We start from the raw sequence: 24,895 nt of genomic DNA, 5'->3' as shown, positions 1-24,895 counted from the left end.
TGCCCCGCCCTGGTTGACTGACTTTTCTCTCCACTTTTGCTGCTTCTGCATAAAAAAAATAAATAAAAAAAAGCTCCAACTTACAAGCACGGAAACGGAATAAAGAACACGTCGTCACCTCCAGCTGTGTTGTTTCATCACACTTAAATCACTCAAGAGATGGCAGCTACACATTTCCTCTTTCAGTGTGGGGTCACACCTTAAAAAAAATGCTGCATTTCAGGGAAAATGAAATAAGCAATTCTCAGAATAAAGATCGCTTACACAAAAGATGCTAATGCAATGAAATAACTAAAAATAAAAAGCACAACCACAAATACCTTTGTATTTTTGTTGACTGTCGATTTCACATTTTTTAGAAAAACCAAGTCACTTTGTGTCAAAATTCAGACTTCAGTCATTTTACTGAGCACTAGCATTTGCATAATTTCTCACGTAAAATTGACTTTCTAAACGGACATGAGGGTTGTTGTCATGGTTTGCACACCTGCCTCGCAGTTCTCAGGTTTTGAGTTCAAATCTCAGCATTGGAGTTTTCATGTTCTGACGTAGTGACTTGAGTGGCCCTCACCTGTGGCCTAAAATAATGATCACCTTTATACCAGAGCAAGACTCCAAGAATCAGAGTGTCCAACACCATTCTTAACAATGCGAACATTTATTTGAACAGGAAACAATGACAAAATTACAATGGCAGTAACGTTGAGCAGAAACTCTCATTTCATCAAAGGTTGTGCAAGGTAAGAAGGTCCTGGAAGGGGAAAAGCATTCCACACCAAAATGGCTGTCTGAGCAAAAGTCAATGAATGGCAATTGTTTTTTGGGGGGATTCATTTTCTGTTTTATCATTAATAATTGTTACCTGGAGGCCTGCGTTTGTGGCATCGCTGTGCTCTTGCTTTTTCATGTACTCCTGAGCCAGCCAGCGGGCGTCATCTCGACTGAGGAGCACATCAAATCATCAACAGTGTAACTTTCAAGACGACGGCGCTTTTCATACTGTGTAGTATGGGAAATGCTTTTAATATCGGGTCTGAAGAGACTCGTGTGATTCTAATAATCGGACACAAAAGAAGTAGGAAGGATAGCTATAGGAGAGACTGATAATTACATCAAAAAGCAGTTAGTAGTAATAATTTGGTCCAAAAGTAGTAGTTCGGTCTGAAGATGATGACAAGACTTGATCAGTATGTCACATTTAAAAAGACGGGTAAGATTAATAATCACATCCGAATAGCTCGGGTCCGAAGAGACGTGCGAGAAGAATGATCAGACTCAAAACTGTAGAGTAAGTTTTGAAGAGACACAGGTGAGATTAATAATCAGATCCAAAAGCAACAGATCAGGTCTGAAGATGAGATGAAAAAATAGACTCAAGCTTTAGACTTGGCTTGCAGAGGGAAAAAAAATAAATAATCTGACCTCATAGTACGTCTGCTCTGAAAAGACAAACGGTAAGGCTACAAACTTCTGCTTTTGGATCTGAAAAGACGTTTTGTTTGTTGCAAAAATTACCATATGAACGTAATGTTTAAAGCACCATTCACCAAGTGTCTGTTGTGGCTTCACACGCTGTGTAAACAGATGTGGATTGCGCAATCATAAAAGAGGAAATTTCTTATTGAGTAATACGCACGACAGCTGTTGTCACAGCAAATGTGACAAGCAACACCCCGAGGCCGAAAGAAAACGGACTTACCGGTTGTGGCTGATCAGATGATTGATCAGGTCCTTCACTTGGTCCGGTTGGCCGCTGGTCACCATCAACTTCTTCATGTGCGTGAAGTGATTGGTCTTCACGAGCTTGACATGTTGACCGTGTTGAATCATGTACATCAACACGGTCTCCCTGATCTGAAAGGTCAGAAGACATGATCGAGTTATACCCCACATATTCGTGATGCGCGATTCACCAATTCTCTTTGTCGTGCTTTTCCTTTATTCGCTGAAAAACTCACCTATCCACATTTTGTGCTTTCTAAAAACAAAAAGGGGCCAGAAAATCCTTCACAAAATAATTAAGAATTTGTGTCAAGTAAGCCGAGTGGAACTTTGACTTGAGAGTCAGGAGTAATTAAAGTACTCGAGTGCCCTCGCAAGGACCTCAAACACACTGACAAAGGGGCCAACTCGACTCCAACTCCGGACAATCACGCAACAGGCCACGCCCCTTAAAGGCACACATTCAACACTCAAACACTGCAGTACATGCAGTAATTACAATATACTATAAACATTTCTTTACATGCTCTTTTGGACAATACTGTACATATTTATAGTTAATTTAAAAAACATTATGACATTTCATTTAATTGGGGGGAAAAAAATGTATTCACTGTACCAGTAAATTGGGTTCTGAGGTCGGGTCACGGAACACATTTAACTTTAAATTTCTTCATGTCAGGTCTGAGGAAGCCCGGCATGAAAAATACTGGGCCTTTTTCCCCAAATCAAATCATCTTTAAGTCATTTATTTGGAAGGGCAATGCTCGACTATGACTTTTAAATTCTATTAAATTTGTTTTAAGATTTACTCTTTGGAATATTAATATAGACCAGTAGTGAGCAACTTTTTTGGGTGTGGGGTGGGTTCGCTATCGACTGAACAGCTGGATTTTGATAATGTATTCTGAATGTTAGCAGCTAAATAACAATAATGCTCTTATCGCATGTCTTCGCCGTGTGAGAATCTTCTCGCCATCGGACAGGTTCACAGCTTTTCGTTTCCTCTTTTTCACATCTTTACTCAATCAGGAGATGAATTTGCACAAATCACCAATGTTCAACAAAAACAACACCGGTCACTTGTTGCTCGGCAACAGTAAGTTCCTTGAAGGGCTGAAAATAAAATTCAATCAAGATGATTATACTGAGGCAACAACTCACCTGTGGGGGAATTCCAGCAAACTCTCCCGTATTCATGAGCTCCTCTTCCTGCTCCAGTACAGTGAGTGGGTCATGCATAGAAAGAAAGCCCTGCAAGCACCAAGCGGCAATTTCACCAGTAGGAATTGATTGGTCAGATAAACGGTAAAATTTCATGGTCAGGTCTGATGAGATGCAGGTGAGACTTTGAATAAGACCGTAAAACAGGTCACGCAAGAAGACAGTTTGTTGAGACGAAAAATCAGAGCCCAAAGAAGCACGTGGAGTCCAAAGAGACACAAGAGAGACTTTAATAAGATCCCAAATCAGCAAGTTGGGTCTGAAGAGAGGTGAATCTAATATTGATTTATATTGGTATATATTGTGTGTTTTGTTATTTCCGTGTGCAGTGCTGCCCCCCCCCAACCCCTTTAGCACCGCATGCTACAGACCAAACCTGTAACCGAATCATAATATGCAATATCTGCACCATCCATTTGAAATAATGTTCTGTTTGTAAATAATAAAGGGATGGAAATTTGGGTTGGCTTTTTTTTTTTACTCTGATGAATCAATTCATCACACACAAAAAAAAACTGACAGATGAATTGATTCTTAAAATACTGAGTGAGCAGCTCAAAAATGTAAAAATGCTCAGATAATCCATGTGATAGGCATCGTAATCTGCAGCAGCCGACTTCACTCATGGATGATCAGAGTCGGAATCAGCAGCATAAAACACCCTTACATGTACATGGCATGTTCACCTGAACCTGTTGATCTTTTTTGCTAGCACAAGGGATGAGCAGGAGCGTTCCAAGAGCAAAGGCCAACAGATGGAATTGGGCGAAGCCTTTGGCGATTCCTATCAAATCCATGCTTAACAACAGCGGACACCTGGGGGATGAAAGCAAAACAAATCAGCAAATCCAAGTCGACCCCCTCGCGGTATGTATACAGTCCATAGAAAGACAAGAAGAGGGTGTACTTGAGAAGGAGAACAAAGTTCCTGGAGAATGTTGCTTGTTGGTCCGCACTCAACGGTGAAGAAGCTGAAACCAATACAGAGATTATGTACATGACTATTCTATGCTGGCACTATACTCCCAAAGTAGCAGATGTCTGAAAGTGTGTCATAACAGTAACATCAATGCTCCTCTACATCAGACCGTCTATGTCATTTTGCATTGTATGTTAGTATTATGGTAGCGGACTTTTTTTTTTTTTAAGATGAAATAACATGGTTTGGGTAAACATTTTGGTGTTTACATTATACAATGTTTGGAGAACTATGCAAGCAAGCCTTTTCACTTCCTCAAAGTGATGTTATATGAAAGTCTCCTATTTTTAAGACAGCGAGAAAATGAGAAGCGGCATTCAGGAATTCTTTCAAAGTGCGTTTTTCAAGTGGAAGTGGTGAAAGCGTATCAAGATTATTTTCTTTCCGTGGTCTCTGGAAGGCAAGCCCCTGTGATAAATGAGGGTCAACTGTACTAACAGTGATATGAAACAAACTATATGACATCATGAAATGAATACCTGAGACAAAAGGTGCGAGTAGCAGACTCTTCCAGGCCCTGGAGAAACTCGAAATCTGGAGAGATGAGAGAGCAAAAACCCATGAAATCTGTCAGGTGTTGTTGATATTGATTATTAATTTTATTTATTTTAAACACTACCTCCCACAGGGCCGGCACTGCAACAGCTGCCTCCAGTACCTTCTGGAGATCACCAATCTGAGGAGAGAGGGAACAATTTTAGTTTCCTGCACATTCGCACAGGGCCTATGAGCAGTGTGCGGTGGTGTTAAAATAATTGTTTAAGTGAATTTCCTCAAATAATAGACAACTCATTTGGGTCCGAGGAGAGACAGGTGAAATGAATAATCCGACCAAAAAATAGTTGGTTGAGTCTGAAAATACGTGATGATAAAATTGTTAATTGGGAGTCAAACGCAAGTGAGTTCCGGGGGCAGAAAGCAGGACCTGAAGCGAAAGAGAGAAAAATGTGACACTTGTCATATGAGCCGAGAGCAGAAAGTTGGATCAACAGGAAAGAGACAAACACGTAGTAAGATCATTCCAAAGTAGAGGATTGGATCTGAATTGACACAGATGAGTCTTGGATCAAATCCAAAAGCAGGAGGTGTTAAGACGCAAAGGTCAGACTAAAAATTCTACCCAAAAATCGTAAATAAGGTCAAAAGGGACACAGGGGGAGATGTGAGACCATCAGACCAAAAATTCAATGACTGTGTCTGAAGAGATACAGCTGAGACTAAAAATCTGACCCTGGGGCCAGAAAAGATATAAGGGAGAAATAGTAAGACTAAATTAGATGTTTGAGTCTGAAAGGACAAATGAGACTAATAATCAGACACAGATGACATGAGAGATTAGACCCGGGATGTCTTGGGTAGGGCTGAAGAATACATAGTTGCAAAATCAGACCCAGAAGCAACAGCTTGTGTCTGAACAGTGACACTGGGTGATATTCAATCAATCAATCCAGGGGGAAAAAATGCTGGCAAACCCCCTTTCATCATAAAAGAAGCCCGCCTTCTACATAGAACATTTGCGTAACGCTTTCCGAAACGTGAATATCCTGACCAAGTTGAAGCAGAGCATTTTCTGAAGAAGACCGTTCCACAGCTGAGGGTCATAAACCTTGTACTCCAGGCACAGGTCTGCCACCAAGCACAGCGCCTGAAAACACAAAACCTTACTTACTACCCTCAGTGGCAGAATCCCCAAGCGCAGGGCGAAGCAGGCTTTGGAGCTCAAGGGCCACATTTTCAGAGCAAGCAGAAACTACCTGTGGCTCGTGGCTGTGATTCTTCCACAGTCCTTTGATCAGGCCTTCTTTGGGGCTGCTGAGGAATGACTGCACCGTGTAGGTAACATTTAGCGCCTCCAGCCGCGACACAAAGATGTAGCATTTCAGGTGGTTACTGTAAATACATCATTTTTAATGAAACAAAGAATTTTGGTGCAGTGTGTGTAATGAAAAATGAAAAAGAAGTGAATCGGCATACTCCAGTTCCGCCCTCGGGATCTTCAACTGGGCCTCCAGGGTGTCGGCATCGGCGAGACGGACAAGGCAAAGGAGCGCTCGGGTTCGATGGCATACGGTGAGACGAGGGCCGGATTTGCTGAGAGGCTACGAGTGGGAGAGCATAAGTTCGTAGACAGACAGCACTTAGGTGGATGCGTTTGTCCCACCGCAATGAAGGACTCACCCAGGTCTCAGCAGACAGGATGGAGCTGAGGAGGCACACGGCATTGGCTGTGGGTTGAGACTGCAGCATGTGCACCACCCTGATAGCAACAAAGAGTTTGGCAATGGTTAATTTTACAAGAGGCGGGTGTCTTTATAAGATGAGTATTTTTTTTTTTATAATGCTTCATTTCAAATGGTATTGAAATCGTTCATTTCCTTAAATAGAAAACAAATTACAGATATTGCATTTTTCCTAAAAAGAAAAGATTTATGCTTTAATATTACATGTTTTTTCCCCTCCCCCATTTTAAATGAAATGTTCTTTTCTTGAAAAGAAAGAAGAAACAACTGATGCTGCAATTTCCTCAAAAGATTGAATCTATCGGATGAATGTTTTTTTAAGACACGCATAACTTTGTTCATTAGAGAATTTAGCTTTAGAGAGAATCTATTCAGAGGAGCTGGACCTTTTTTTTTTGGTTGTTGTTAATTTTAAAAGTATTTAAAATCGTTCATTTCATCAGAAGAAGACAAAACTATTGATATTGCATGTTCCGAAAAAGAAAATATTTAGGGTGGTTATCTTGTATGAAATAGTTGTTTTGTTTCATTTGAAATGTACCGGTAATTCGAATCCTGACTTATTGAAGACATTATTGATGATACGCTTTGCGAAAGAGAAACGCTTTATGGTGGCCAACAAATGCAGTTTTAGGTGCACACATAAGGAAACCTACCTCATTAAGTCTGGGTCATCGTTGAAGTTCCCGACATATTCCTTGTGGCTCATATCCTTTTGAGGCACAAGTTGAAAATGGCGGACAAGGAAGAAATAAAGCATGTCACGACAAAGCATAGAGCATGTACAGTTTGTCACCTGAAGGGAAACGAACCTTTGCCAATACAGAACCCGTTTTACAGATCCATTTTTCCAGCAGCATGTTGTGGATTTTCAAAAGATCCATTTGGTTGATGGCGACAATTTCCCTCACCACAGCGTGTATGTCTGAAACACGGATGCCATTAAAATCATTATTTTCCAAAAAAGAAGTTACCTATTCATTATTATTTTGTAACTCGGTGGTGGCCTCGGCCATCCATGATGGCATTGTCTGCTGGTCAGGCAGCATCTCGGCCCGGGACAGAAAGAGACTGGAGCAACCGGTCAGGAAGGCCAGTTCTGTCCTGGGCTGCTCCCTCGACACTCTGGAGGAGGTGGGCAACAGGACTGACAGCACTAGGTAGCTCCTTCAGCCAGAGACTGTTACAGCCGCGCTGCAAGAAGGAGAGATACCGCCGCTCGTTCCTACCGACTGCTGTCAGGCTGCTGAATAAAAAAACTAATTAAATGTGAAAAATAATTGTAAATAGCACTGCGACCTTATCCATATTTGTATTTATATTGCACTTAATTGAACGGTGTTTGGTTTTTTTTCCCTTCTTTCTACCCAAAATCTTGCTGCTGTAGAATGTAAATTTCCCCGGTGTGGGACAAATAATAATAATAATAATAATAGATTTTATTTATAAGCGCCTTTCAAGACACCCAAGGACACTTTACAATAACAAAAAACACAAAATAATACGGGTTGAGCAGCGGCAGCCAAAACGCGCCAGCGTTCACTCAACCCAAAAGTCAAAGGATATCTTAATCAAAGATTTAACACTATTTAAGAATGGTACAAAACAGCTAGGTTTTATTCTCTGCATTGTCTACTTAAAAAAAGAAGAAATGATTGCTGACACACCAGGATATGTTTGCCCTCCAGAGTCCCTGAAGCGTCGTTCCACGCTGCTGTGCTCGTAGAGGACTGCAATGAGTTTTTCCGGAGCGCCGCTGAGCTTGAGGTACTCAGGTGTGTTGAACTGAGTGGGCACCAGGGCGCCTTCCGTGGCCGAGAGCACAAACTGCAGCTGCAGCTTGTGCAGAAAGGTCTCCCCTCGGATCCGCGTCGCATCCTGCCGGTTCCCAAAACCATCAAACTCAGAGATCGAAATGTAGCAAAAAACTAAAATCTGAGATTTTATCCTCAGCCAATGTTGCGCGGTGCTTTTGCGAACAAATACCTACATCAAGGTTTGGATCACCGAGCCATGTTTTCCCAATGGCCAAGCAAAAGCGAAGTGACTGCATCTTCTCATAGCCTGCAGGCCACATAAGAGTGCATCTGCAAGCCGAACAACACTGACACATCACATGCTGGAGTCAAACCTGATGGCAGCTCCTGGGTGATCTTGTAGGCGGTTGCAACCGCCCATTCCTGGTTCTTGATGCTGCGGATGTACGTCATGACGGTCATGGCAACTTTCTGGATCTCCTTGTTACCTGGAGCCTGAGCCCTTCTCATTTGCTCCAGGACGAGGGGTTTCATCTTTGTATTGAAGATTTGGTTAACTGCCAACATGTAGAGCTTGTCCAGGCTCACCTGGCGTGAGAGATGGCTTGATGTTTATTTGTTTGATTTTTTTTTTACACACACGACTGAGTGTGCGGCTAGTTTTTAAGACTCATGCGCAGTACCTTCATCAGCTTGCTGATTAGAAGAAGAGTTGGGAAGGTTTCCTCACTGAGCTCCGGAGCTTAATATGAGAGAGGAACTACTTTACCAGAATGTATAAACAGCGTTCCGCTGGATTGGTTTGTGGAACGAAACTACTTTGTACTTGTCTGTTGTGGAAACCCATGCGATACTGCAGAAAAACTGTTTTATGGTCATTCTCATCTATAGGTTTCTACAGCTTTTTACGTTACAATAAATTCTGCACAATTCAAAGGTGTCAAATTAATTTTTATCACAGGACACATTGTAGTTATGTTCATGTTATGTTTAGTTCTGAAAGTCTGCCATTTCACTCAGCACTTCCTGATTCACTGGGTTGCAAACAATAAATTGGCGTTCAGAGATCGCTAAAAAACATTCAAAGTGAAGTAGCGCTTTAGCTTGGATGGCCCTACACAACACTCCATGGTGAACACATGTTTTTTCCCATGTACAGTGTGTGTATTCATAAATGCTACCACAGCATTTTTAAAAAAACTTGTGTTAGTTTCTATCACGGGTGACTCACACATGATCTTCCAATAGTGTTTGTTCTGCAAGAGCAGGTGGAAAGGCAACCTGACGGCATCCAGGGGGCTGGGTGGCAGGCTGTTCTCCAGAATGTATGTGTGCTCCACGTCCGAGGGGGGAGCCAGACGTTTGTAGGACTTCAAGTGCTGCAGCAGGCCAACTGCCTGCGGACCACATGATGAGGAATCATCTCATTGTTGGGATTTTTCACAATTTCTATCCTTCATTACGCTTGTCGTCATCGAAGAAGCGAGTGAGCTGGAGTCTTTTAGCAATTGACGAGTAGATATACAGTACATTCCACGAAAATAAACTAAGAAATAAATAAATGGTGGGAACACAGTGGCTGACCAACAAAATAGCAGTACTAGTAGTAGCACGATAGTGTTTTGTTGATTTACCTGGCTGGCAGAAAAGCCGGGAACATTTTCATCAGCAGCCAGTAAGAGCTTCAGCACCACCTCAATCCTCTCGTAGTTGTATGGACTGAGCTGAGTGACAAAAAAAGTGAAGTGATGGAGACATATAAGCACACGAAACATTATGAAGAGAATAGCAGCACCCACTAAAATAGTCAAAGTATGAATATATTTTCAATTGTGGAGGCATCCCTTCATCAGCGAAGCATTGAAATACACTTTTGTGTGAGTATATCACATGCAGCGGACACATATGGCTATGATCATTGTACGCGCCACCAAGATTTTTTTAACTGAAAATATATGCTGTTCTGCATGCTCTGTACCTGTTGCTGCACACTGTGTATGTATTGCTGCATAGTGTGTTGATTTGTAATTACGTGAGCCTATCTATGGTGTTTCTATATCTTTATATTGTAGCATGAAGCTAGCAGACGGTCATGTGATGAAATCATAAGGTTTGGCTGAACATTTTTCTGTTTAAATTAAAAACAACAACAACAAAAAAACAACATGTTAATTCTCGATTGTTATATGCATCAGTTTCACTGTAAACTTCAACTGGAAAAAACAGCTTGAAGCAAGCAAGCCCTCAATCTTATTTGAGGAACTATGGGCAAGAAAATAAATACAATAACATGTGCTTTAGGAACTTTTCATGTGTTTAAAGTGTGTGAAAGGGAGACAATTACCCCTCCACCCCACCGCCGAAAAAAAAAGTATTGTTTCAAGTTACCTATCGCAAGTGGTCTAGAACGTAATATCCCCCAAAATAAACAGGAGTTCACTGTATTTCCAGACCTTAAAAATGGCAGCGGACAGACTGCTGATGAGCTGCTGAGTTTGGCTCAACTTGGGGATGATGCCCAGGACCCGCTCCATTATGTCTGCATAACACATGGCTTGTGCGTGGCCCGTGCCTGCCTCATCCTCCTCCTCTTGGAGCAGAAGTACGGTGGTAACATACTGATTGATGACATTGTCGCTGTCCAGACCGTACGTGCTGACGATTAGAAGGAGGAAGAGTTGCTAATCGGGAAACCAAAGCTTACTGAACACGAGGGCAGATATTTTATAGACCTGCAGTACTGGAGGATAATCTCAGGAGTGATCCTCTTGTTCTTTACCAGAATAGGGATCAATGTGCTCTTCAACTCTGGTTGCTGGTGAAACACAGGCAGGATGGAGATCTGCAAAAGACACAAAGATGTCCAACCGTTTAGAACCTCGGACCTCTGTACTTTGAAGTGGGCGTGCTAACCCGTTGGCCACCATGAAGGTTTCACTGTACCTCTAGTTTGGAGAGCTTGATGCCCCATTCGGCATCTGTGATGACAGACAGAAACTTTTTCTTTTCATCAATGTCAATGTACATCCTGCAAAGCTCAACCCCGATCCTGGCCACAGCCTGCAAGACAGATGGAAATCATGACAACTGTGATCACCGTTACAGTCAATAGCAATAACCACTGTTGTGAAAATACACATTTGGCGAACCAAGATTTTCTCATATTTTTCCAAGCTGCTTTCGATAAACTTCCACAGGATCTTGAAGACCTCTTCCTTTGAGAGAAGCGTGCACAGCCCGATGGCCAAATCGCAATCCACCATCCTCCAGTTGAACACCTACAGTACATCAAAGACAGAAGTTTCGACGGGGGGTTTGGTCACAAAGTTTGCAGTGCTCTGATTTAGACTAATCGAAAATCCGGTATATCAGCAGTGGGGCTCTCACTTTATTGAGCAGAGCCACAGCAATGGAGTTCAGGGACGACGTGGTGATCTTGCGCAAGTCGTTCAGTGACACGTTGTACTTTCTCAGCTCTTGTGCGTCGTAAAGCTAAAAAAAGCGGCAAAAGGATGATCATGAGCCAAGTCGCTGCGTAGGTATAGGTAAGAAGAAAGGTCGGGAAGAAGGTGGGGAGTCAGCATGGATCAAGTAATTAAGTTGGTATAGTCGATAAGGAAGCATGTTGGTAGGTAGGTGGGTAACTAAGTAAATACGGTAGATACGTAGAGGATTATTATGTACCGCAGCCTACCTGTGCACTAATCTTGGGGTCCATGACGTTGGCGGTGACGTGCTGCAAGCAGCTGCCATACGAGTTGACCAGCACCCTAAGGGCCAACTCCAGCTGACTGCACTCCTGTAACATCTGCAACATGCTGTGCAGAGGAGTCAGCATGGGCCGCAGGTAGTTGAAACCTGCACCAAGGACCAAACCAAGGTTTCGAGTCAAGTGGAATGGCGGTCTGGTATCATCATGACACATTTACAGACATACTGAAAATGGGACACGTTGACTATACTCACCATCTTTAAACGAGCAGTAAGAGAGACAGGAACAGTCGAGGGGGTACAGTTTGATTTCTACAATCACGGGAACAAGCAAGAGCACTCAATAAATGCAAAGCGAACCCCTCGTTTCATGTCACTCCCAGAGGTTGACTGTCAAACTAACCATAATACAAGGAGAATTTAATTTCAAACAACAACATAGCTTGACCTTACATAAATTGTAGCAAAGATGATGTCATTATTTAGTTTTGTTTAATCATGTTATTACTGAATGGTTTCATAAAGTACAATATTACATTTTTTAAAGAGGGCTAAAATGAATTAATAGCATTTTCATTCATTTCAACAGAAAGATGATTTGAGATACGCGTATTTTGAGTTCCAGGTGTGGTCACTGAACCAATCAAACTTGCATTTCAAAGCACAACTCTGAACGCTTCGATTTACCTTGAGAGACGGGTATCAAGCAGTCAGTGATTTCATATTGTACAGGTAACACAGACACCGGGTCCAAAACGATGGAATCTTCATGAAAGACATCTTGGAAACACCACTGAGAATACGGATCTTTTGATGTCTCTCTGGCCAAATCCTGTGACCAACAAATCAGATGTGTTATTCTATCATGCACAAATATTAATTTCTCTTGTTGAATTAAAGCAGACATATTGTTCGGTCAATAGCATATTTGACGAAATAATTTTTAACTTACCGTCAGCAAATCAAGAACACAATTTAGGCAACTATGTTGTTCAGCTAATGTTGTTGGGGTATGCATTTTTTCACAGTTTAAAGCAATCCCCCGGCGTCTAATTTTAATAAATAAATACGTAAAAAGATGCTGACCTTGGCTACGAAGCCGTAGTTGTCTGATAACTGGCACTGGTGGAAGATGTCCATGGCGAGCCGTGTGGACTTGCAAAGCTCCAAACAATCTAGCAGCAAGTCTGTAATCATGGTAATGAGGCATATGACAAACAATTAACATAAGACAAGATAAGATAACCTTTATTTGTCTCACACTGGGGAAATTTGCAGTCTACAGCAGCAAAATTGGGGGAGGGGGGGGGATAAAGTGTTTCATTGCACAAAATAAATGATTCAGAAAAGAACTGTACACAGCTCAATATAAGTGCAATATAAAGTAAAGCATTAGTAATATATTTGGAGAATAAATATAATAATATCATCAAATGTAAGAAGAGGAGTCGAAATGATATCTTTTAAGATAAGAAAACCTTTTGGAGTACATTTCGAGTTTAAACTATGAATGTAGAGAATCACAAAACATTTGTGGGGGTCCAAGGGGGGAGGGTTATGCTTGACTTTTTCGCAATTTATTTGAGACAACTCCAAGTGTTTACCTGGGTGGCACACAGTGATGGCCTGGCAGGCGAGGTGGTAGATGACGGCCGGCAGGTCGGTGTCCTCTGGTAGCACCATGGGCATGTCGGCTTCCAGCATGTGGCAAAGCGTTTTGGCGGCGGTGAACAGCACCTTGCCTGTGCCTGTGTTGTTGTGGTGTTCATAGAGCTCGCTGAAGGAAAATGCGATACGAGAAACGGGGAGCTAAAATAATGCTGAAACGTAGAGTTTGTTTAAAAAGAAAATTTCAAAAACAGATCAGCCTTACCTGAGGATCGGCAGGGCTTTCTGGACATCGCCCCTCCCCAAAGCTCGCAAGGCCAGGTCAGACGAGAGCTCCTGCTCGTTGTGCTGCAACAACCGACCCAGACGACGCAGGCCAGCTTCGGTCGAGACGGTTGTGGATGGCCGATGGCCGCGCGTGCGCTCGTGTGCCGCGATGTGATGCTCCCGGATTTGTTTCTGGATCTCATGGTCTTCATAATCGGCAGGGGTGAAGAAGATGTCGAAATCTTCCTGAAGAACAGCAAGAGCACAGTGATGAATAATCAAAAGGAGGTGGTATTGTCACAATCGGTGTGCGGCATTCACCTGCAGATGGGCGATGGCCTTGAACATGTGGAGCTCGTTTTCGCACTCCATGCTTTTAAGAGCGTCATCTACAGTTGACGTGAAAAAAAGTTGTGATGAAAAATGTCTACACTCGTACATTCTTTTCATTCATTCGTACATAACTCTAAGTCTCCGTAGAATGTCACTGCCAGGCACAAGTCTATGCCCAAATTTGGTCAATTTCACTTTTTCTTCCCCACAAACTGATCATACTATGACTGCTCAAGGCTATGCCACTGTGCCATTATTAGAGAAAACTGGTACTTACATTTGTGTATGACTTGCTGGTATTTCATTACCTCCACCATCACTTGAGCAATAACCATCTTCTCTTTCTTGTGCTAGTACAGACAAGCAAATTGGCTAAATGTCTCTCTCACTGCAGTAAAGCCATGTGAGGATAAGCGAGCATTCATCCATCCATTAGAAAATGGATGGATGGATGGATGCATATATGCATCTATCCATCCATATATGCTCTTTCAGAGCGGAGAATCAATTTATTTATTTATTTCTAATTTTTTGCTATTTGCAGAAACTTGGTCACTAAGCACAGCAAATAGATACGGTTCACTGTATGTTCTGGAATCTTAACTCACGTCATCAGACAAGTGGTCTTTGTCCTCCAGCTTCAGCCTGGCCCATGATGTGAGACGCTCCAAAACCCAGGCGACCTCTTCACAGGGCAAACTCTTCAACATGGTGACACACGCATCGCTCTGCCCACAAAAGAAAAAAAATGTTTTGGCATCGAAGCGAATAAACGAACAAAAAAGAAACACTAGGGAAACACTAACCTGGCCTTGGCTAATCAGCTGGATGAGATACAAGTAGTTGATTTGCGACGTCGGAAGTTTGTAGGCTTTTGCGAGAGCCAAGGCGTCCTGCAGGCATGTTGGAGAGTCCTGCTTCAAGATGTACCGCACGACCACCTGCAAAACAGAAGGTGGAAACTAAAAATCTATTCAGTGCGACGCTGCAGGGGAAAAAACATTTGCAATGTGTTTACAAAATGTGTTTGAGCAAGTTTAGCCGTGTTGAAAAAGTGTGAGCAACGCAAAAGTGCCCCACCAATTTTTTAATTTTTGCACGGTCTAAAGCTCACTGATTTTCATCAGTGTGCCCCCAGCAAAAAATGAAGTTCATTCCATGTTACCATAATTTGATTCGGGCTTGAGTGGGTGTAACTGCGGATCCCGTAGCCCCGCAGAAGTTTGCGGATTTCCATCAGACGGTAGCTCTCCTCTAAAAGCTCCTGCCTGTGTTGGAGCCATAAATCAGGCAAATGCAAGAGTGATGAATTTTCAAAGAACAATCACTAAGCAATGATTAAATTTGGATTAAATGCCCTTATCGAGAGAGGGTAGTGATGACATACTTTGGTCCATCCATCTCCAGGTATTGCTGAACCAGCTCCTCCACTACGGTACTCCAGGGGAAGACAGCTTTCTGCATGATCTCCAAAACCGCATCCACCTTGAGCTGAGGGAATAGTTCCCACAGGAAATATATTACGTATTGGATATTTTTTGCTGCTCAGAGCTTAAAAATTTTCAACGATTCATTTTTAAGACAGTATTAAAATCGGTCACACACACACACATACTTTATTGCATACATTATTTACAGTTATTTATTTGAGAATTCTCAATATTAGATCATTTATTGCCAGCACTTTTTGTTTCATTTGATCCAATGTGAACCCATCCGTCACCTTGAAACCAAACTATGTTCCCCAAGTTTGCACAACTAATTAGGATATCATACGATTCAAATGTAATCATCATACATCTATGCACCCTGCGATTAGCTGGAAACTGGTTCAGGGTGTCCCCCGCCTACTGCAGCTACAGCCGGGATAGGCTCCAGCACCCCCCGCGACCCTTGTGAGGGTAAAAGTGGATCGGAAAATGGATGGATGGATATATCTATGCATTATTAAAGGTGATGAAAGGAAACCATTGTTAACTTGTTTTAAACTTGTTTGAATGACTAATTTAACAATTTCATTCTACGTTCACCTATACAGTTAATAAAAGGTTATATGAGGGTGACGGATTGAGCCTAGCTCAAATTCCCCGAATAGTGAACTTGTTTGCGTAACGTGACTTACATCCATATTCGCCATGCATCCCAGCACCGCCACTGCTTTGGCTTCCCATGGCGTGAAAAGTGTTGTGGTTTGGGAGCTGCAACGTTCCAGCATATCCTATTATAAAAGAAAATTAAAAGAAAACAGATGATAGCACTTGATATCAGGCTGGATTGTGCTGGTGTTCTTACCTTGATGTACTGCAGAAGAAGCTTATCCAAAGGAATGCCATGTTCCTCAGCGTAAGGCAGGACGTTGTTTTCCACTGTGGCGGCGACCAGTTCCGGAGCTGCCACTTTGTCCAGCATGAGGAACGTAACACTGCGTACCTTTCCCTGATAGTTACATTCGATACATTTTTTCACAGGAACAAAGCAATTCAGCAGACTCCATACACTTCAGAAGGCAGACAACTGTGACCCCCCACCCCGGGTGTGTAATCAGTACATTACTATAATTGGCGTATCGAACGCAAACCTTCTCAAAGAGTGAAAGTGAAAGTCTGCAGTTGTATTTCGTTTGGAGGTCCAGCAGCTGACGCAGGTTCGACACCAGGGTCCTTAGGTCCTCCACTTCTTCCGAGACATAATTTTCATCCTGAGAAAAGGAAGGCAAAAGATCAGATGATGTGATGATGTGCACGGCTACGAGCAGGAGTGGGCAAAGTGTGGACACTCCTTTCAATGAGTGTTTACATGACAAAGAGCCGTGGAATATATGATTTGTTGATTTAGCAGTCCTCCATTCCTAAAATGAGTGAATCAAAATGTGTTTCATTCATTTGGCTCATTAAATATGTTCATTTAATGTGAATAATACAAGAAAAAATATACAATTAATATTTGACTAAATAACAGCAATAATTATTCGGAAAAAATTAACGGAATACACATTCAATATGTATTTTGAATATATTTCATTAAAGAATTGGTTAGTTGGAAACAATATTAGAAAAAATTGTGACGGAAACAATTTTCCACATACTAAAATGTTTCACTTATTTTACAAATTAATTGCTTAACATATGGTATAAAGATGAAATGTGAGAAAAAAGTTTGTATGCGCTGTGATAGAGTGGAAAAAACTCACAGATTTCATCCATGACCATAAAGACGGCAGTCCGAGCTCTGCCAGGGTCAGTCCGTTCTGTGGCCAAGTGCCCTGGAAAAGCACGTTAGATGTATTTCCAAATCCAAACTACGAGGATTATCGGATGGAAAACTTGTTTCTCTACCTTTTCCATCAGCTCCAGATTGCGTGCCCGCTGCTCAATCCATTTCGCCAGGATTTTCTGAAGGCAAGAAAAAACCTTTTAGCGCAATTTTTTTTCCCTGTTTTATGTGTGAGGAGGTATCCTACCTGTCCTGGTGGGAGCACTCTACGGACAAATGGAAGAAACACAGTCTTAAACCAGGGACAAAGGTCTCGGGATGGCAGATCCTCTGGAATGGCGTCTAGGACGGCTTCAAGGCTGCTCTCATCAAAACTTCCTGCAATCTGGCCCTTTAAAAACAAAACCACAAATCAGACAACACAAAACAAATCTAACATATTCTTTTATCTTTCTCCCATTACCTCATATTTCAGCCAAAGGAGTTGAGCGCCGCACATGTCTCCATCTCGCAGGTGACTCAGAATGTCTCCCAACAGGTCCGTGCTGTTCAGGAACTCAATCCAGGCGATGCCGCTGTATTTAACGCAAACGGACAACAATCACGACAGAAGCTCAATGCTGTCGATGTTGCCAGAAAACGCAAGAGTCTACTTGAATTTGTCCTGGCCGTGAAGGCTGCAGAAGGTCGCCAGTCTGGCCAAGGCCTCGTGGATCTGCAAGGAGGAGGAACGCGCGGCGGCGTGGCTCAGCATCTTCTCCGCCGTGTCGAAGCTCGGCCACGGAGCCTTGATGCAGTAATCCACCACAAACTTCTCATCCTGGACCACATGTAACAAATACTTTGTTACTATACTACTCTTTGGGGGGTTATTCAAGGATTTATTTTTCTGAATTTTTACCCGTGCTTACAAGAATTAAAAACCTTCACTTTCTACTGTAACAATGCTGCTCACCTCGTAAGCGGAACATGTCAGAGTGAGCATATCCTATTGCTTTTTTCATCCATTTTTCTCCACTGAATGTCACTTACCGTGATCTTCATCAGGTTAATTCTGGCCTCCTCCACAAGTTCGGACCATTCATCTTGTGTGTGGCCACCCACCGACGCCGAGGCCAGCTGCTCCAACACGAAGGCCAGCTTCACCTTGTAAACGAGCTGAACAGAAACCAGCTTTTTCAATTTGCGCAGTGTTTTCCTGCCAAGGCACATATTTTTTACAAGGGAAAACACGTCACCAAACTAAAATGCTCTGTACGCAAGTTATTTGGATTTGACAAACACTAAAGGACAAAGTATTATATTTAATATTATTCGCTGTAAATATATATGTTGTTTGTTTTGTTTTTTTAATAGAAAATTGGATGTGCAAGCTACGGCTCCTTCCAAACACACACTTCCAGAGGATAAACACCTGCAAAATGTAGGAAGCTTTCAAAATGGCAAACGTACCTCTAAATCCAGTTCAAACAGAGTAGCAATCTTTTCAGCCTCATCAAATTTGTGTTTGTGAAGAAGTCTGCTGAGCCTGGTGGAAGAGAACTCAAAGTGAGCCATAATTGAATTAATCAAAGGTAAAATATGTCACCCCCCCAAAAAAAATAATTAAAGCTACCTGTTCTCAGGCAAAGCCTCTGTCAGGCAGCGGACAATGAGGGAGGAAACACACTCTCCTTGACTGCTCCAGCCAAAAATGGAGGTAAAGCACAGTATCAAGTAGCAATAGCCACACTATTGGCGAGTGAATATCATGCTGGCTCACGAGAAAACAATTACCTTTCTGAGGTGGTACGAATCCCCTCCATGAAATAAATAGTGTCCTGAAACAGAAGGCATAACGTATTGACAAGTAAAGATATGAGTAGCGGGTCTCTTTTTTGCTCACCCCTATTAAATACATAGGAAATTACTTGAAGCAATAGAACCAGCCCTCTTCCAATACTTTTGTCTAGCAAGTGACACCATAGCCTACATCATTTATTTTCCCCCAAAATGTTTCTAGAGAAGAATTTGGGCTGTACAGACAGTTAGTTTTCATAAAGTCGAATGTTTGAGAGCAGGTCACATTCGTAATTGCGATCCCTCACCATGCTTATTTTTGTCTGGACCAGGCAGGACACTGAGAAGACATCTAGGCAGTAGCAAACGGTCATGGACGGCAAACATCGGATCCTGAGCGAGTTGATCTAAAAATTATAAACAAGTATATTTTCATGATGAGCAAGTTGAGCAATGCAAAGGCTTGAATGTTGAACTGACACGTCTACCTGACTTTTGTCTTGCTTCTCCAGGGTGATCATCTTCACGCTGCCCTCCGCTTGACTGCAATCAACAGCACAGAGTTGACATGGCCGCCATAGGAAAATAAATATACAGTATACATAACTTTTGGCAGTAGTGTACTTTGTATGATGGGGTTTAAAACAACAGGATCACATTTTACCCTTTCACCAAGGCCGCAGAGCCGCAATCGGTGATTATTTCAAAGTCGAGAAGAGCGACATTCGGCCAGACGTGAACCATGACCAGGAAATTCACATCCCAAAGACTCAAGACTTCCTAAGAAACATATGTTCTTAGAGACAAGATTTTTTTTTAGATTTAAAGCAGTTCTTAAGTGTCCAAATGAAATGTCGGTGACATAATCAAAATTAGTTTCAGAATAATCGTCAGCTGGAAGTGGAAATAATCATCTTGAAGCCTCTTTTTTCGACAATCTGCTGAAATTCACTCCCTCCATAGGTAGCATTCAAATGTACGCACGTGAACTCACCTCTGTGTCGAGAATGTACAGAAGATTTCCAATCACCAGCATTTTCTTGACACCTTTAAAGTAGAAAAACAGAACATTTTTTTAATCGATACGTTTTATTCTGAGTTCAACAATAACCATTTGGACACTTGACATCATTGTCAAATTGGTGTAGAATGTCAACGTTTCATGTTAATATTTTGCCCTTTTCCTCACCTGTTATCAAACTACGCTCCATGGAGTGAGCGAGACACATCTTGGACTGAGGAGGGTCGATGGTCCAGTGACTAACTGTGTGCTCTCCGTTTCCCTGCCAAGTTCCAACAGCGTTAAGTGGTGACATATTGGCCGAGCCTGTCGCAGGTCTAGCTTGTAGCTAGTGCCTCTCGTCGCGGCCAGCCACTGGGGGCTTTAAACCGATGGACTTTTGGGGCTCAAACAAATAGTGATGTGAAGGCATATGCTGGACGTATGTATGTGTATGTAAATGTATTTGACTGGCAGTTCAAGGTTGAGCGAGGCATGTTTTCAATGCATTCAGCAGACTCACACATAGCGTTTAACAGAATGCATCAACTTTTTACAATTTCAAAGCGCCATCTTATAAGCTTGGCGATTTTTTTTGTACTGCCAGTACTGTCAACTTTAGCAAACTCTACTAATCTCTCAAAAATTTACGTACGGTGCACTCACCCCGATCAATAAATGGATTTCACTGGCCAAAGTAAAGGTGACTGCGTCGCTGCAGCCTTCGTTATGGTACATCTCGGTGGAGCAGAAGTCGATCTTGATGACTCCCTGAAGCTGCATCCACCCATCCAAAAAGTTGCTTTTGCTTCATTAATTATGCAGCCACATGAAAAGAGAAAGGCCTTTACTCACCTCTTTTAAAGCGGACATGTCCATATTCTCAATTGCTGGGACAAAAAGAAAAGTATGACTTTACATGAGACAGAAAATTAGACTAACTTTGACATTATAAACATTGCCGTGTATACCTGTTTTGATCCTGGCCAAATTAAGGTTGGTGATGTGAAAGAATCCATCCTTTATGACCAGAAACACATGGTACAGGCCTGTAGAGAAATAAATGGGAGTAAAACTAAGAGGGGGAAATCTTTCAAATTGTCTTTGGTATCAGGAGAAACAAGGCAAATAGTGTGGTGGAGATCCTTGCTAAAACACTTTTCCCCAGTTTTAGGACCTTTGCTTTTTACCCTGTGACGCCTTGTTTTCCTCTGTGATGAGAGCGCGATACGTTTTCTTGTCATCACTGCTTGGTTTAATGACCAAAGCCTGTCCAAAACACAACACATGAGTGAAAGACAACATGCCGTTTAAAGGAGACATATTATGTATGCATTTTTTTCACAATTCAAACAGTTTAGTGATATAATAATGTATATAATACAGCACAGTGAAGAAAATGCTGTGTTGAATTTACTCAATTTTACTTTAAGTGGCTGCGTGAAATAAAAGGCAGAATATTTGACTTTACAATCAAGAGAAAAAAATCTGCAAAAATATGATTTTTTTTATTGGGGGGGCGTGGTGTTTGAATGTTATTATATTTGTCTTACACTGTAATGTACTAATGTGTTTTAAAAAAACATTTGAGAGAAAACAAATCTGACTTTACAACATTTAATAACGGCCGATTACATCAGACGACTGAATAATCGGACAGGCACTAATAATGTGTCTCTATACTGGTACTTTTGACAACACACCCCGAGAATCAAGAATTCTAGCACATTTTAACCCAATTCTTCTAGTATTGCAGAAATCAGCTTGTTTAGAGGGGGTGGTCTTGTCTTAACCAAATGAGCCACTGCTCACTCTACTCTTCTTGTAATGCTTAGCCAATGGCGAGTACAACTTTTGTTACATGAAGGCCAAGAGAAAAGGGGCTGCGACAAGGCTTGTGTTTACTGTGAGGGAAAAAAGTGAGCCCTTGTGGCAGGTAAAGCATGGACTGTGTTTTCACTACTAGAAGCAGCACTTTATCAGCAAGCTTCTGTGCATGTGGTGCATGCAGCGGAAACATCGCCAAACGTCAACAACTGTGCTGATCATTTGGGTGTGCGCCGCTCACTAGAAACTAAGGCTAATCTGTGAGAATACAGTTGGCTTCATTTCAATGGATGTTATTGAGCTGCTCCTTCTGGTTTGTGTGCCTTGGCCAGCCGGGGGCAGCAGAATGCAGGCATGCAAATTTACAGTACATGGAGACAATCACAGCTCCTCAGTCATCTGCGGTAATATTAGTGGCTGAGGTAGACCTGTGCGTATTGTAACATTATCCGTCTACATGTGTTGCTCTACCGTTTGTGTTCAAATATATTGTAGTTTAAAACCCTTATGCCCTTCGAAAAAAGCTGATACCGAACCTACGCGTTTTACAATTTTGTAAATGATGTATGTTGTGTTATACAAACATTCTTTTTTTTTTTCCAAACACTCAAAATGTTCAGCGGGATCTGTGCTATCCATACATATATAGTTTATATTAATTCCTTGGGATTTTTTGCCCTTTAAGGACAATAAAGCAGTTCTGTGCTATGACACTTCAAAGAAATATTGCATTCTTTGTAAACGGTGGACTATGAGGGTTTTAAGCGTTATAACTAAACTAATAAAAAGCCACCTTTCTATTGCCACTTTGAATTCATAATGATATGCAACAACGTGGAGGGAAAAACAGTCATACTTTGGTGAGGAGTATTCTCTTGTGTGGAACAAAGATCAAGTGCAGGTTGCCATTTCTTTCGCACACAAGCACAAATTGTCTGTCCAGGCACACATCGACGGCGTCCACGTCACTTTCTATGGAACAGGAAAACATCGGGGGGGTTTGTTGTTGTTGTTTTTTTGAGAAAGCATATTGCAAAAAAACAAAAAACAAAAAAAAACCCCAAAACATAAGACCAAAATGCCTTTTGAAATGCAGAGACCTTGGAAGTCACCCAGAGTCACTGGATAGGTGTTCAAGGATGGCGCAGTATAAGAAAATTAATTATAATAGAATAATAGCATGAAGACACCTTCTGCCGGATGCAAGAAAAATAGTCCAGCAAATGAAATACTGTACCCCCTTCATTCCATTTTTGCATCGAAACAAAAATTTGATGTGACTTTTCGTGAATTTCATACCAAAGTGAAGCAGCAGCAGCATGGTTTGGTAGTTTTGGTCGAAAAGGACTACCGTTTTGTCAGCGACAAGAATACTCCAGTTGCCTCCACTGATGGAATAAATATGAGAGTCTGACTGCACCTGCAAGGGGAAATAAGATTTTTATGACATCCATGGAGGTGGTTCAGTGTCCCACTACAGCCACGACAATAAACCATGTTCAATCAGAGGGTTCTCAGTTTACAAATGACATTTCCAAGTTTCAAGCAACATTGTTGTTCAATATTTTTATTTCAAATTCATGGTCGGCGGGGACTGGGAGACTCATTTCACATGGTGGGCCACATACGGCCTCGTAGATGTCAAGTGGGCCGGACCATTAAAATGATACCATACTTTGCTATAAATAACCAAAACAACATGTCTTTCCTTTGTTTTGGTATAAAGAAGCACAAGAACATTAGGAAAATGTTGAAATGTAATGAACATATCTTTTACAAAACATTTCCTTCGACAAATGTGCAATTTACTTTTATCATTCACATATATGCATTGCAACTGATCCCACTGATTGTACAAACTTTAACAAGTAATTGGGATTGAAAAATATAGTAATGCACTTTAAGATTAAACGAGATTTATAAAGAAAGGACGTTTTAAACCATTTACACGTGCATATAAAATCTAAATGTAATCCCTGCCTACACCTTACAAACTAAGGAGAGTGCTATTAAATGTGTAAATGTGAGAGTGCTATTGATAGCGTCGGCTGTCATGGGTCTGTCTCAGTGACGGACTGAGGCGGCTGTTGTCTTCTGATCTGATCAAAACAGTGAATACTCAATGAATTGCATCTTATTAAAAATATGAATTCTGTTTTTGATGCATTCTTTTCACTTTTAAATTATCCTGCGGGCCTGTTTGACACCCATGCTGTACCACCTATGGTAGTAATCGCATTGCAAACGATTTGGCCGACGATTTGGAACGCCAAATCGTCGTAAACTGAGGATCCGCTGACCTGTCCGGTCTTTTACCTCGCTCGAGGACACCTTCACCAGTGTGTCCTCCTGGTACAAGTTACTGGCATTCTCCTCTGGTGAAACACTCCCAAAGCGGACAGTGCTCGAATCCTCGTTGACCAAAAGCTCCACGTCGTTCCACATCGCGGCTTCTTTGGGGAGCTAACAAACAATGAGCAGTATTGTGTGTTCACTGGAAAATTTCATGTTTCTGCCATGATAGTTTCAGCTTCCATCTTCGGTAGTTTGACTGGCTAACACATAAAGATGCACAGATTAGTGTTCGCTAATAAAACTGTGGCTTTGTAATAACAAAAACAAAAATAACATTAACGGCTATAACATTTAGTCTCACCTATCTTCAGAAATTCATAAGAATCATACTTACGTCGAAGTAACTGCAGCCATTAACTTTAGAAATTGGCGGGCGGTGAGAGTTTTATATATGCTCTAAACTAGGACTTTCAGGTACTTTTTTTTCTCCTGGGACCTATACAAAAACTTCTTATACATGCAAACACACAGTATTCAAATCCTAATTTTAAACTGTATATGTCATTAATAGTTTTAGCAAACAATATTCTTTTGTGGATGTTACGTGACTGATGTAAATCGAGAATAACTTTTGCCTGAAAAACAAAAAGCTGGGTCAAGAATAAAATATCACTTATTGCCCTATCAGCTGTGCACATGTGTACTCGAAACAAAGAAGCAGAATCAGCAAGATATGTACGCCTCGAAAAAGGAAAAGCAAAGCGCTTGCCACATCGGTGGTCAGTCGCCATGATTGCACACCTAGAAACAGAGATATAAAGGGAGCAAGATCGACTACGCCTCGAAAGGATAGATAGATAGATAGATAGATAGATAGATAGATAGATAGATAGATAGATAGATAGATAGATAGATAGATAGATAGATAGATAGATAGATA

General features: G+C 41.6%; 1 protein-coding gene across 3 annotated transcripts; it reads right to left on the bottom strand.

Moving 5' to 3' along the window:
- Positions 1-639: 639 nt before the first annotated feature.
- kntc1 (kinetochore associated 1) lies at positions 640-24,206 on the bottom strand. 3 transcript variants are annotated; one of them, XM_086112074.1, is made up of 61 exons: positions 23,977-24,206; positions 22,960-23,080; positions 22,517-22,632; positions 21,024-21,102; positions 20,805-20,882; positions 20,689-20,723; positions 20,500-20,610; positions 20,023-20,116; positions 19,828-19,880; positions 19,498-19,613; positions 19,322-19,376; positions 19,142-19,240; positions 18,831-18,874; positions 18,670-18,732; positions 18,507-18,582; positions 18,087-18,212; positions 17,708-17,874; positions 17,518-17,629; positions 17,302-17,445; positions 17,177-17,233; positions 17,032-17,103; positions 16,420-16,539; positions 16,134-16,277; positions 15,964-16,059; positions 15,229-15,332; positions 15,007-15,109; positions 14,648-14,782; positions 14,450-14,569; positions 14,119-14,191; positions 13,830-13,897; positions 13,507-13,754; positions 13,238-13,410; positions 12,720-12,820; positions 12,321-12,465; positions 11,889-11,945; positions 11,617-11,780; positions 11,310-11,414; positions 11,072-11,200; positions 10,866-10,982; positions 10,655-10,764; positions 10,376-10,577; positions 9,557-9,646; positions 9,154-9,319; positions 8,606-8,664; positions 8,297-8,510; positions 8,156-8,229; positions 7,833-8,043; positions 6,978-7,090; positions 6,822-6,877; positions 6,104-6,182; positions 5,900-6,024; positions 5,680-5,815; positions 5,475-5,570; positions 4,545-4,601; positions 4,405-4,459; positions 3,854-3,917; positions 3,633-3,762; positions 2,887-2,976; positions 1,700-1,854; positions 863-941; positions 640-751 (listed from the first exon to the last, which is right to left on the bottom strand). In XM_086112074.1, the coding sequence occupies exons 1-61, from the start codon at positions 24,103-24,105 to the stop codon at positions 725-727; spliced, it is 6,537 nt and encodes a 2,178-aa protein (XP_085968200.1). In that variant the 5' UTR covers positions 24,106-24,206; the 3' UTR covers positions 640-724. The 3 variants fall into 3 exon arrangements, 2 of the variants coding, with proteins under 2 accessions (XP_085968200.1, XP_085968201.1); XR_015100990.1 differs by lacking the exons at positions 640-751; positions 863-941 and adding exons at positions 1,423-1,439; positions 1,516-1,572; XM_086112075.1 differs by lacking the exons at positions 640-751; positions 863-941 and adding an exon at positions 1,400-1,572.
- Between the last annotated feature and the right edge of the window lie 689 nt (positions 24,207-24,895).

The sequence above is a fragment of the Hippocampus guttulatus genome, chromosome 5 (genome assembly GCF_054856545.1).
Source record: "Hippocampus guttulatus isolate MCC_2025c chromosome 5, RoL_Hgut_1.0, whole genome shotgun sequence".
NCBI classification, from domain to species: Eukaryota; Metazoa; Chordata; class Actinopteri; order Syngnathiformes; family Syngnathidae; genus Hippocampus; species Hippocampus guttulatus.
This window is presented reverse-complemented; position numbering and strand designations above follow the sequence as displayed.

Bases quoted from the DNA above. Each gene is read 5' to 3' on its own strand.
- kntc1 (XM_086112074.1), bottom strand. From the start codon at position 24,105: ATGTGGAACGACGTGGAGCTTTTGGTCAACGAGGATTCGAGCACTGTC. The intron at 19,241-19,321 runs GTAGACGTGTCA...TATAATTTTTAG, and splicing joins AGAAGCAAGACAAAAGTCAG to ATCAACTCGCTCAGGATCCG. The intron at 10,578-10,654 runs GTCTATAAAATA...TCTAATCGTCAG, and splicing joins ATTATCCTCCAGTACTGCAG to CACGTACGGTCTGGACAGCG.